The sequence below is a fragment of the Pteropus vampyrus genome, unplaced genomic scaffold (genome assembly GCF_000151845.1).
Source record: "Pteropus vampyrus isolate Shadow unplaced genomic scaffold, Pvam_2.0 Scaffold103, whole genome shotgun sequence".
In the NCBI taxonomy this organism is placed as follows: domain Eukaryota; kingdom Metazoa; phylum Chordata; class Mammalia; order Chiroptera; family Pteropodidae; genus Pteropus; species Pteropus vampyrus.
The window spans coordinates 4,496,281-4,510,270 of record NW_011888884.1 but is presented as its reverse complement, the minus strand read 5'-3'; the positions used below and the strand labels follow the sequence as shown (position 1 = coordinate 4,510,270).

At 33.3% G+C, this 13,990-nt stretch overlaps 1 protein-coding gene across 3 annotated transcripts in view; it reads left to right on the top strand.

The window, feature by feature from the left end:
* Positions 1–13,990, top strand: part of FSD1L (fibronectin type III and SPRY domain containing 1 like) — a 54,735-nt gene that overhangs the window by 1,682 nt on the left and 39,063 nt on the right. For all 3 annotated transcript variants that reach the window (XM_023533488.1, XM_023533487.1, XM_011364963.2), the window contains exons 2-3: positions 6,150–6,245; positions 8,482–8,613. In XM_023533488.1, coding sequence (XP_023389256.1) covers positions 6,150–6,245; positions 8,482–8,613 — 228 coding nt within the window. The remainder of the gene's footprint in view (positions 1–6,149; positions 6,246–8,481; positions 8,614–13,990) is intronic.

Genomic DNA, 13,990 nt, shown 5'->3' with positions numbered 1-13,990 from the left:
AAATACTGTATCTGCTGTAAAATATAATTTTTAAAAGTATTTTAATATGGATCGTACATGATCTTTTACTTTAAAGAGAACTTATGGAGGTTGTGACTCCTGTAAGGTCCTATCACTAGCCATAAAGCTAAGATGTGAACTTATTTGGTCTTGTTCCAAGTGATGTATTTTAGTAGTGATAGGTACCATGTGCCGTTTCCCCAGAGGTAACAAAGAAATAGCTATTCTTTCTTAACTGGTATTAATGTAGCTTATTTGTGATAACTTTGAGAATCAACTTCTCAGTATTAGAAAATGTTAAATTTCATCGATGGTATCAAATAATATTTCTAATTTAAAAACCTTTTGTTTTATGGCTTAAAATGAGTATCTGGTGTTTATGTTTATAAACATGAATTATAATCATGAATTACTGCAGAACCAATTATATATCTCAACTAATAATGAACTAAACTGGATATTTATTTCTTTTAAATAAGACTACCTCTGGCATGAGTTTTCTTTCCTATTATAGAATGTTACAATGAAAATAGTAGCAGGGATGGTACCTTAGTGTAAGGAAAATGGTTAGATATTGTAAGTGGCAAAGGGTAAAGATGCTTTGAATATATACCTGCGTGTAAGGCATTGGGATTTGGGCTTTAAACTATTAAGGGAGATGGCTTTGGAGCCAGGTCTTCAGTCCTATTTATGAGCTCAGTTAGCTTGGGTAATTTGCTATGTGTCTCTGTTTCGTTATCTATAAAATAGAGATAATATTGTGCTTGCCCCAAAGGGTTATTTTGAAGATCATGTTTATTTTTAGAAATCACTCAGTGCCTAGCATACATGAGTATTACCTGTTAGCTATTATTTTTAATTTCATAATCTCAACTTTAAAATAACTTTTTTGTTGGTAATTTGAATAACTTTTTCTAATCTAGTCTGTTTTATACCTTCTTCCTTAAGTTTTAAAGTATATTTTCTGTTTTTATATCTGTAATAAGTGATTTCAAATGGTGATGCCAAAGAAGAGTTGTTAAATCCTAATTGAAAGAGGATTGGAAGTTCTGACTCATGCAATCTGACAATAGAGGTTAAGTAAACTGGACAGTCTTACAGAAGCGTGATGGTGGCTAGGCAGCAAATGGGTTAGCTTGACCAGCTGCTTTTTTGTGTGTGAAAATAACTCGGACTTCAGTGCTTTGTTAACAGATGCTCTGTTTGAGTAGAGGAAGAAAACATAATTGCCTTGGGTATGTAAGGCATACTCTTGGATGCAGAAAACCACAGTATTATCTCCTAGAAATAAACAGGGATTTTGTTTATATCAAGTTTCTGGGACACTTTTGTGAACAGGATGTGTTATGGATAGGTAGCTTTGTTTGATACTCACACCTTTTGATGATATCCTTAAGTGGTTTTAAGATAAAATCCCAAAGGTTTTTTTCACTTGGTGAAATGTGTATATTCAAAGAAGCCATTGAAATAAGTAAGACATTTACACCTTTCTAGAATCTTGGTGCTTAGACTTTGATAGTTTAGGTTAAATTTTTGTACAGGACATCATTCACATTCATAGGGGTTGCTGTTTCTAGGAAAGGGTACTATGGAAACAAAGTTGGAGAGGAAGGGGTAAGGGATCCCAGAGGGAGGATGTCTCCAAGAGCATACATTGTCAATTGTTTGCTTTCTCCCATTTTTTCCTGTGTATTCTTTACTTTCTACTACTTGGAAGGGTTAGTGACAGTCAGACAAGGCTTGACTATGTAAGACTGGACAAACCTAGAGTGGGAAGATTGAACTGAGTAGGGGGAATTTAAAGCATGACAGCTTGTAGCACGTAGCATGTTTACACTTAGCTTCCTAATAATCCCAGTTTCCTCCTTTACTCTGGAATTTGCCCTCATATTGTACTCTAGCAGTTAAAAACCTCCATCATATCCAGGTAAGCTACCAGCTGTCTAATGTTCCAAAAGTACTCCTAGTCTAAATAAATAAATAAATAAATAAATTTTTTTCTTGAGGAAGGGAAAGAGAAATGAAAATTGAGTATTGTTTGGCATCCAGTATTGTGTTAGACTGCTTTAAAGTCTCACAACAACTCTTATTTCTATTGCACAGATATGGAAAATGAAACTCAGGTTGGTTCAGTGTCACACAGCTAGCAAGTGGTAGTCGAGTCAAACCAGGTCTTTCTTCACCATCCAAGCTTTTTTTTCATTACCACCTTTCTTGCCTGAATCCTTTACATTTAAATGGTGGTATGATTAAAGTAATTAAAACTTAAAATGTTAACTGGAATAAACCTCTGTAAAGTAGTTCTTTAAAAGAAACTAGTTAAGGCTAGTGAAAATAGTTCATAGAAAGTATAGAATATGATTTAGATGAAAACCAGGAATTTGATCTTTCTTGCTGCTATTTGCCCTCTCTCCAGCTCTTTTTCTTTATTGGGGGAGGGCCTTAGCTTTCTAAAATAGAGCTGTGAACAGGAAGGCATAGTGGGATTTTATACTCCGTAGGTAAGCACAATTGCAAACATTCCTGTGGAATGGATCAAAGTGATCCGGGATAGTGTACCAGGCACAAGGTAGGTACCCTACCCTCTTTAAAGGACCATACTGACGTACTCATGATCACTATATTTAAATCCAGATATCTTCATTTCTTGTTGAACTTGGCAATTTAAGAAATTAGAAGTATAGTGAAGTGGACTTTACCGTTTTCTTCTCCCCAATTTTAACAGTGCTTCTTTGCAAATGCCTAGCTGAATGTAAACAGGATTTTTCATGCAGCAAACACTTTGAATGTTTCCTTTAGTGATAGATATTCCAGCCTGGGGCGGACAATATTTTGAAGTTAGTGGATTTTGTCTCCATTTTCTTTTTATATGTTTTATATCCTCAGTTGGCACTTCTTAGGCACAAGGTTCTGGTAGTATCTGGTCTCAGTTATTGATACTTATTGATTGATAGCTAATTATATTTTGAACTAATTTATAATAAAATGTTTGCACAGCTAGCCCGTGTACTTTTGTTACATTATAAATATAAATAATACAAATTTATTGTAGGAAAATAGAAAACATAGATAAATGAAAATAAAAATCATCCATAATCCTTCTACCTAGAGATAACATCTTTTAACATTTGTATGTCTTAAATTCCAGTCTTTTTTTAATATATAGAAACTTAAAAACTATGGCGTCATGCTGTGTAATATGCTTTATAATTTGCCTTTCACTTAATAAATTATGAATCTTTTACCATGTTAATATTCTATACCACTTTTAATGATTCAACAGAATTCTTCTGTATTGTTATATTACTTGATTTTTAATCAGTACCCTTTTGTTGTACATTTATGTTAGTCTCAACCTTTTAATGTTATAAATAACATTGAGATGAACATTTGTGTAGGCAAATCTCAACTTATACTCTTATTTACTTACTTAGAATAAATTAGTAGAAATAGAATTAGTGAATTAATGTGTATATATTTTAACAAATCCTTTTGTGTGTATTACCAAGTTGCCCTTCACAAGGATTATGTCAGTTTATGCTGCTCTCAGCAGTGCCTGAGACTCAATACCCCATCTCCATTCCCTCTCACCTTTTCTTAACTAGATGGTGGGACCTCTGGTTTCCTTGGCTAAACGTGAGCTTCCTCGACTTTACTAAATGGAACAGCGAGTACAAAAGTCACACATGGATAAGACTTCTTCAGCCTCTGACACACTGTATTTCCTTAAATCCTGGATGGGAATGTACCTCCTCTCTGCCCTGACATCTTACAGCTGGGCTCAGGGTGGGAAGGCAGTGTTCCTACCAGGTCTCTTGTTAGATTTTTTTTTTTTCTGTGGATCACCCTAGTTGCATCTGTATAACAGGTGGTGTTCTGAAGTGTTTCTCTGTTAGAGAGGGATGACTTTCTCCTAGTTATTAGCTTTTTAAGATCATCAGACTCCTGAACTCTTTGACAATATATAATTCTTTTTTCACTTTCTTGCATCACATCTGAGCACAGTACTCTTGTTTGTGTTGCTATAGCTATGGTCAACTGGTAAGATTCTGGTTAGCTAGCTTACAGCTGGATAGAGCTTTCTGAATTTCAACTCTTGTTAGCAAAATCTAAGGAGAGGTATATGGTGTAGAGTGATGCAAATGTCATCATTCTTGGGGCATTAGGACATTTTCCAGGAATTCTACATGCTGGTTTCATTGATTCCTTTGCTCTGGTTTTAAGAACCATACAATTGTTTTGTACTGTCCCCAGCAATATGAGCAGCCCAGACTGCTATAAATGTACAGGCTTGCAGCTTCCTGTCTTTGAATTGTGACTACCACTTGATAGCTTTGTGATCTAAGAATATTTCTTAACTTATTTATTTAACCTTCCCTTTCTTCAACCATAAAATGCAAAGACTAATAACAATTTTTAAAAAAATCTGTTGTGAAGATGAAAAAGATATTCCCTTTTTCGTAGCTTAGCATGCCTGACACATAGAAAGTGCTTAGTTAATATTAACTGAAATGGTTATCATAATAGTTTGACCCCTTGAAGTTGTCGATTGTTAGTGATATTTGCAGTGGTTCTAGGTTTGTAAATCTCAACTCTCTGGAATACTAGTGCAGAACTTAATTTGAATCAGAAATCTCTTGGTCTGAGTAGATGCTGGTGGGAAACCCATACATCAGAGTGTTTCTTTAATTATGACCACTTGGTTATTGATGCCCTCAGATGCAGAGTAACATATAAACCTAGATATAATGGTTTTCTGCCACTGGTTCTGAGAATAGAAAGTTCCTGCATTATAACTTCAGAGTCTTGTTACACCTGTTTCTGGGGGGAACACCTACAGAGTAAACAGGTAACTCTTGGCGTGAGGCTTCTTTCATAGCATAACTTCATTTTGTTATTGTAGTAAAATAATACCAGTGGTGAGGATGGGAAGGTACAGTATAGGCAAGTGAATACAGCAGAGAGCCGTAGGTGGCACCCCAGGGATGATAGTACCTACTTATCTCCAAGGGTTGTTGTGAGAATTAAATGAGAACTGTTGTAATTATTTTTAATTTTTCACTACTATAATAGCTTTATGAACATTTATATAAAATGTTATCCCTTTATCAGGTTATTTCCTGAGCTTTTTATTTATAGCTTTTTATAAATATTGGATTATATTTTGTGGAGATCTTTACCACATAAATTCTCACAAGAAATTATTAAAATATTTACACTCGTGGGTGCTTACAGATATAGGCTTGTGTGTCTGGGAAAATTATAAAGTAAAAGTACTTGCATTTGATTTTTACTGAGAATACGAGTACCTCGTTTTTGGGTTTTGCTTTTAGTACCCAGAGAGAGTTATTAAACAACAAGACCTGTGTTGTCCAGTACACATGTCTATAAACAATGAAATTAAAGTTAAAAAATAATTTTAGTTCTTCAGTTGTTCTTTTCCTCATTAGCTTCATGTGGCTAGTGACTATCATATTGGACAGCACATATATAGGACATTTCTGTTGTAGCAGAAAATTTTATTGAATAGCACCAAACTAGTGAGAAAATTAAATGACCAAGTGTTTTATTTAAATAGGAAGCATTATCAAAAAGTCGAAAGTACTTGCTCCTAAGATTACTTACCTTATTTATTATGCTTCTACAGTATTTGTAAATATTGCAATGAATGTTGTAATTTTAGCTGCACATTTAATATCTACTTTCATATTTCTAAAATATGTTTTTTTATTTTTATAAATAAATAAAATCAAATTTCAATGTCTCTTTGCTTTTATTTCTCATATCCTGATGTTGTATAGAAATTTCCATTATTTTTTCAATGTTTAAAGATTTGGTTCTATTCTTTTGCCACAGCTTTATGACCTAAAATAATAATATTGATACTAAATAATTTTGATACTCTTCAATATGAAAAGTATGATTGTGATTAAGTTGTGTATTAATAAGAAGTTTTAAAACAAAGAACATACATATTCCATCTTTTTAATTATAGGCCTTTGGAACTTTTGAATAACGAGAAGCTTTACATTACTCCTTTTATTATGTAACAAACTCTTCCATAAGGATTTGTTTAGAGAATTGTGATTAATGAACTTTATAATTCTCTTATTAAAATGTCATAATGTTTAATTTCTTTTTAATCCTAGGAAGCTCTACAAAGAATCATTTCAACTCTGGCAAATAAAAATGATGAAATTCAGAACTTTATTGATACACTAAATCAAACACTAAAAGGAGTTCAGGTATGAATTTTTTTTTAAAAGTTTGTGTAAATATGTCACAGCGAATGATTGTTGGACCAAATCGGAAATATAAATACACACCATCAACTCTAGATTATAAACTAATGGAGCACAGGAATTTTAAATGGCAGACAAATAAAAATGCCTTCTTTGCTATTCCTGCATTTTCCAAGGAAAGATCAATTGTAAGGGAAAAAGACAACTCTGGAATAATAGTTACTAGGGAATATTATAGTGCTCACTTTTGTTCTTTTCCATTTTATTTTTGTCTTTTCTAATTCTAATTAAGAGCAAGTCATACCTTTTCAAATGTACTGGAGAGCTAAGCATTTCTTTTATAGTAAATAGTGGAAGAAAAACGTAGATGATAAGAGGTCTGCTTGTAGAACTAGATAAAAGTAAAACATAGAAGTAGAAGGTAAAGTGCTCAATGAGGAGAGAGAAGAATGCTTAAGGAAATGGTTCCAGGTTTGGGGAGATAATCCATACTATAAACAATCAAATGTTGGTGGTGGAAAGTACCTTAAAATAATCTGGTGATGCTTCCCCATGAATGCGCCTTAATGAATTTAAGGGTAATTTCTTTTTAAAATAAGCATAGATTTGTAGGACACTTATAGACATAGAGTCTTTTCCTGTAGTTTTTGTTTTAACCTAAGTAATTGCCTGGTTCTTGATCTGTTAAACCTTATTTTCACTGCCTTTCCTTTACTTCTGAATTTACCGTAATTGAAGATAGTTGATTATGATCTTCACCACTTTAACTGCCTTTCTTGAACTACTTTATGGAAAATTTGGCGAATTCACAAATCCACTTTAAGTGAATAAAGCTAGTGGTTCTAAAATTCTTGATATATGGTAAGATAATCATCTGAAAAAAGAGACCATAGATATAGTTAGCCCAAAATATTTTTCCGATTAACAAATTAATAGAACTCTACCTTGGAATTCAGAGGAAAAAAATAGAGGAATTAAGCCACGCCCATCCCTGAAGACGGGAGAGGTGGGGGGCGGTGCGCATAAAAGACTGTAAGAATGTGCCAGTTGGTTGTTGAGGGGAAAAGACTAGTCCATTTCCTTTTGGTTAAATAAACCGAGGTCTAGGAGTTGAAGCGGCTTACTGAGTGGTTAATGTGGAATTCGATTTAGGTCTTTTGCCTTCCAGACTGCATACTTCTTCCACAGCTTGTTCTTACCACTGTAAATAAACTAATAAAATGATTAACACCACTTTTGGTAAGACTCCAGTGAGACAGTGTCTGTTTTTTATAAGTATTATAAGCAAAAGTTTGGATTAGGATAGGTTATATTAGTTCTTTTAGCCAGTGTCAATTTGTTTCTCATAACTGAATGATTCATTTAAGGTAAAAAAATGCCTTAAAATAACATCTTTTATTTCATAATTGTTGCAGTTGTGCATATGGCCTATCTAGGGATTTCCCAGGTATATTAAATTATTTCTTGATGAAAGAATAGCATCTTGCTTAATGAAGCAGTGAGGAACTCTGGAAAGTCAGCAGACTTGAACTACTATATTAATTCTGCCACTAGCAACTAGTAGTGTAGCTTTGGGCAAGTCACTTATTTAGGAGTTTGACCACACAAATTCTAGTTGGTAGATGATTTCTGAGGTTCCTCCTAGCACTAAAATCCAGTGCTTGATAAATCTTTTAGGATACAGTAGGGAATTGCTTAGTCTTGAAGTTCTGCGTATCTTGTGTAAATGCAATATTTTAGACAACCTGGTTTAAAAAGTTATACCAAGTCAGCGCCATCCATATATGTCTAAACTGTTCTAAAGAGTTACAGAATAAAAAGTCTCTGGAATATTTTGTTGAAATGCTTCACCAATGGTTCTGATGCACACCAGAGGTTGAGAACCCCTGACTTAGGATCTGCCTTAGAGCCAGAAGGTTTGGACATAGTTGACAATTTTCAAATAACCTTTCACATTGTCCTGTGGAAACAGTATTATAAAGAGTGAAGAGAGGATGGGCTAGCGCATAAAAGGCTGCTTAACTCATGTCTGAAATAGTACTATAAGCATTAATAGCCAGCTTCTTGGATTTATGTGTTTTTAAAACCTTATTCAAATATTAAAACTGTTATTTTTATGATATTAGGCTGAGATAGTTTATAATATGGTTCTATTTTCTCTGTTGATAAGTGTATATTAGTTTTTAATGTTTGACAGCTCTTCAGTAAAATCATTTCATTTTGTTTGTTTCTTAAATAGGAAAATTCTTCTAACATACTTACAGAGTTAGATGAAGAATTTGATAGTTTATACTCAATATTGGATGAGGTGAAAGAAAGTATGATTAACAGTATCAAGCAGGAACAAGCTCGTAAGTTACAGGAGTTACAGGTGAGGTCATGCAACTATTTAAATATGAATATTTTTAGTTTAATGCTTGATTTATTGAAAGCAAAAATGTATGTGTATAACTACTTTTATCTTGTAGAAGAATGATTCTTAATATTTTTTGATCATTGATATGTTTTTTTTAATTGTGATAAAAAACATAAGATTTATCCTCTTAATCATTTTAAAACATATAGTTCAGTTATGTTAACTGTATTTACATTATTGTGTAATGGATCTCTAGGACTTTTCCATTTTACAAAACTGAACTCTATACCCATCAAACAACTCCCTATTTGCCTCTCTCTCCATGGCCTGGCAACCATCATTATATTTTCTGTTTTCTTGATTTTGACTACTTTAGATATCTTATAAGTGGAACCATAACAGTATTTGTCCCTTTGTGACTGGCATATTCTACTCAGCATAATTTCTTCAGGGTTCATACATGTTTAGCATGTCCTAGGATTTCCTTCTTTTTTTATGGCTGAATAATATTCCATTGTATGCATATACCACATTTTGTTTATTCATTCATCTGTCTATGGACAATTGGGTTGCTTTTATCTCTTGCCTATTGTGAATAATACTGCAGTGAACAAGGCTGTGCAGCTATCTTTTTGAGATCGTATTTTCAAGTTTTTTGGCTATAAACCCAGAAGTGAGTTGCTAGTTCTTATGGTAATTCTATTTTTAGTTTTTCGAGAAACTTCCATACTGTTTTTTATAGCTGCTGTACCATGTTACAATCCCATCAGTAGCGCACAAGGGTTTCAATTTCTCCATATCGTTGCTGACACTTGCTACTTCCTAGTTTTTTGTTACTATTTTAATTGAGATATAATTGACCTATAACATTATATTAGTTTCAAGTGTACAACATAATGATTTGATATTTATGTATTACTTAATGATCATGACAATAAGTCTAGTTGATATCTATCACCACACATAGTAACAAATTTTTTGTGTGTGATGACAACTTTTAAGATTTATTCTCTTAGCAGCTTTCAAACATACAGTACACTATTATTAACTATAGTCACCATGCTGTACATTACATCCCCAGGACTTATTTTGTAACTGGAAGTTTGTATCTTTTGACTACCTTCACCAATTTCACGTCTGCTTACTATTTTTTTTTTTTTATAATGGCCACCCTAACAGGTGTGAGATGATACCTCATTGTAGTTTTGATTTGCATTTCTCTAATAATTAGTGATGTTGAGCATCTTTTCGTATACTTGTCCATTTGTATTTCTTCTTTCAAGAAATGCCTATTCAGGTCTTTTGCCCATTTTTCAATCAGGTTTTTTTGTTGTTGAATTATAGGAGTTCTTTATAGTTCTAGATATTAACCGCTTGTCAGATATTGATGTACATTTATTTTCTCCCATTCCATAGATTGCTTTTTTACTCCACTGATTTTTTTTTCTTTAATGTGGAGAAGTTTTTCAGTTTGGTATAGTTCCATTTGTGTTTTTTTGCTTTTGTTTTTTGCCTGGGCTTTTCGTGTCATAGCCAAGAAATCATTGCCAGATCCAGTGTAGTGAAGCTTTGCTCCTATGTTTTCATCTAGCAGTTTTATAGTTTTAGGGCTTATGTTTAGGCCTGTCATCCATTTAGAGTGAATTTTCTGTGTAGTGTCAGGTAAGGGTTCAAATTCATTCTTTTGCATGTGGGTATCCAGTTTTCCCAGCACCATTTGTTGAAGATGCTCTTGCTTCCCCATTTTGTGGTTTGGCACTCTTGTCAAAGATCATTTGACCATATATGTGAGGGTTTATTTCTGGGCTCTCTGTTCAGTTCCATTGGTTGATATATGTCTTTATGCCAGTATCGCACTATTTTGATTAGCGTTGTAATATGTTTTAAAATCAGGAAGTATGAATGTGCTCTCAACTCTAGTCTTCTTTTTCAAGATTGTTTTGATAATTCAGTGTCCTTTGCAATTTCATATAAATTTTATATATATATTTTTTTATTTTGATAGGGATTCCATTGAATTTGTAGATTGTTTGGGGTAGTATGGACATTTTAACAATATTAAGTCTTCCAGTCTGTGATCATGCGATGCCTTTTTGTTTATTTGTGTCATCTTTAATTTCTTTCAGCAGTTTTGGTAGTGTTCAGGTATTTTGTCTCCTTGGTTAAGTTTACTCCAAAATATTTTATTATTTTCGACGCTATTGTAAATAGGATCGTTTTCTTAATTTCCTTCTTGGGTTGTTTCTTGTTAGTATATAGAAATGTAGCTGATTTTTGTATGTCGATTTGAGAATCGGAAAGCTGGAGAAGAATACAAACATTCTCTTTCATTCTTATGCACATACTGTACACATGCATTTTCCAAGGGTCAAATACTCTTCCAAGTCTGTGCATATTTCCCAGGTTGAGATTTTTTTGTTTATGTTGAGGAGGTGGGGGTGGTATTACTTGAATCATTCAAAGGTAATTATTTAGTCATAAAGTATTTATAAATTTCAATAAATAAGAAATTCATTCATTTAAAAAACAAAATTGGAGAGAAAAGGAAAACTCATTGTCTTCTGAAGATCTACCCCACAACTCATCCTTTGTAGATTTCTCATCCTTCTTCACAGCACCAGTTTGGGATACCTTTTAAGCATTCCATTGCTTGATCTGCAGCCTCCCTCTCTCCCTCTCTGTCAGAGAATTTCTAATTCCCTTCATCTTCATTGTGTTCACCAGCTGTTTCTGTTAACCTAGCCCATACCACATATTAAATCTGCCACTGTCGAGGCCATGAGTCATATTTTTTCTCCAACTTTCTCTTCTTCCCATTGGGTGACAAAAAAAAGTCATGCATTTTGAATATGCATTATCAATTTTTATATGCCACCTTTAACTATCCCTGGGGCGAGTGATGTTTCAGTGCTGCTACTGTTATTTTCCTTTTCTCTTACTTGTAAGCTCTCCAAATACCTAGTTGGTGCCTATTTTTTGTCGAGACCTTCTTTTTGCTTAACTGTATATGTAGTTTATTTTTTTGGCATTGTTAATAGGGGAGCTAGAGGAAGCCATTAGACACATTTTATAAAAAAAACTTGCAGTTGGCTAGATAAAATTAAACTGTTAACACCTTTCTTGAGAGTAGGAACTTTATTATTTATGTTTAGAAAAATACTTTTTACTTGCTCTCTATTCATGTATCTTATATTGCTAGCTTTTAATTAAGAGCAGTTAATTGGGTTCACTAGCTCTTCTGAGGTCCTTTTCTCTATTCTCCCTTTTCCCCTTTCCTCAGAATCCACATACATTGGATAATAAAGCTCTTAACAGCAATGACTTTAGCGAAGCATTATTAGGAATTGAAATCATAATTACCATTGGATTTTTAAAAACTATTTTAAAAACTATATCATCTTCACTATGTCTTGTTATGTTTGCCCTAACAATACTATAGAGTTGTAAAAGATTTCAAAAAACTGTGAAAATGTTCCACATCTTAATGTTCAAAATTCATATTTGAGAAGCTAGTTTAGAGTGTCTTTTGTTAGCACAATTTATGGCGGTAAGTCAGTGATGATATTTGATCGACAGTATCAGTCAGTAAAATTTGACTTAGTGTTATGCTGGATTTGGGGTATTTGTAGTGAGCAAAACCCTACCTGCATGGATTTCACATTCTAATGGAGGATAATTTGCAAGAAATGCAAAAGAAAGGAAAATCAGATCCTTGTGTCAGAGAGATTAGAATTTATAAGAGTAAGCAAAAATATATTTAAGAAATAACTGATTTAAGAATAATGTTAATGTAAACACTATATAGCTGTACAGAATGCCGAGGAATCTTGAAGGGAATTAAGTTAAGAAACAGTTCATTGGAAACTGATTTGAAGCACTTTGAGGGAGGAAGGGACTTATTTATTAAAGAGAAGGGAGAGTTAAGATAATCAAAGATCAAAAGTCTGGAAGAGTCTTCGAATCATCTTGAAGCCCGGTGCTGATTTGGAAGAGAGATCTAATATCATCGGTGTCATGGCATGTGGGTTTTGATCCTTTGGAGTGTTGACTTTTTTAACTCAAGGTGTTTGAGATTTTCAGAATTAGATAATCTTTATCTATTGTGAATTTTTGATTTAAAATATGTCTATACTTCTAGAAGAAGTGTGGTATTTTTATATCAGAACTTGTTTTCTGACAGCCATGTACAGAGCAGGATATACATGAGTTTACATAAAATCTATAGTGCTCTTATAACAGGCCGCATTTATCGCTTTTGTAAGTGACTTAAAAGTTGTTGACTAAATTCCCAGTAATACATAATTGGGTCATATAAATTTATTTAAACTCTTTTTCTCATAGAGTCTCAGATAACTTTGTCTGCTTCAGGTTTTGTATTCTGTCAAATTCATCATTAGCTGAAGAATTCAAAATGTTGCAGAAAATGGGAGGATCAGAGTTTTGAATACTGTTTGGAAGTAGTGACTGCAAGGGTGTTAGCACCTTCTTTTCTTTTTGTATCATCACTTCAGGTCCTAATTTTTTTCCAGTGATATCATTGTTTTATTTTTTTTTCCCCCTCCTTTTATCTTATACTTTATTAGCCCTTGTAATACTTAGTACTTGCCTCTCCTTCTCAATGCCGCAAAACTTTGGGCAAATTTCTAAATAAGAATGGTATCTAGGGGACCAGGGGAAACTGAGGGGACAATAGGTTGTTAAATAAGACTGTGAGTTACTGAAACATAAGTTTAGTGAGAGTAACTTCATTCTTGAGGATATTCTTGTGTTATGATTCAAAGAAAAGCTACAGTAGTGTCAGCCTAATGGTACTTCAAACCATAAAGTTTTCTTGGGATAGTTTTAAAACCAAATATTAAAAAGAATCACAGCTTGGCTGTTGATGCCATTCCCTTCTTTAGTTGGAGATAACAGAGCATCTGTCTTCTTCCTTTGGGTTCACAAACTCTCAATAGCATGTTGTATTGCTTAAGATATTTTAATAATTCCTCTGAGTAACTGATAAGTAGTGCTCTTTAAGTTGTATTCTTTTGTACTCTCCCCCTTTTTTTGCTTTCCCTCTTGACTTCAAAGTACATTCATAGCCTTTCCCCTTAGAATGTTATTTTATCTCAGACTTTGACCTCAGCTTGGACTCTTTCACATTAATGGTTCCTTTAGATATATTCTTTATTCTTCTTGATATTTTTTACTTTAATACTACATTGACACGGTCTGCCCTAGAGATCCTGTATAGACCATTTATATCCACCATTTTGTTCTCAGTGATTTTTATTAAACCTTAAGCTCTTCTCTAACTGGCATATTTCAAATGATAGGTTGTTAATTCATCTTTGGAACTCATTAAAAGGTTTACTTGCAGGAGGAGCAGTATTTTTATGAAATTGTGGTT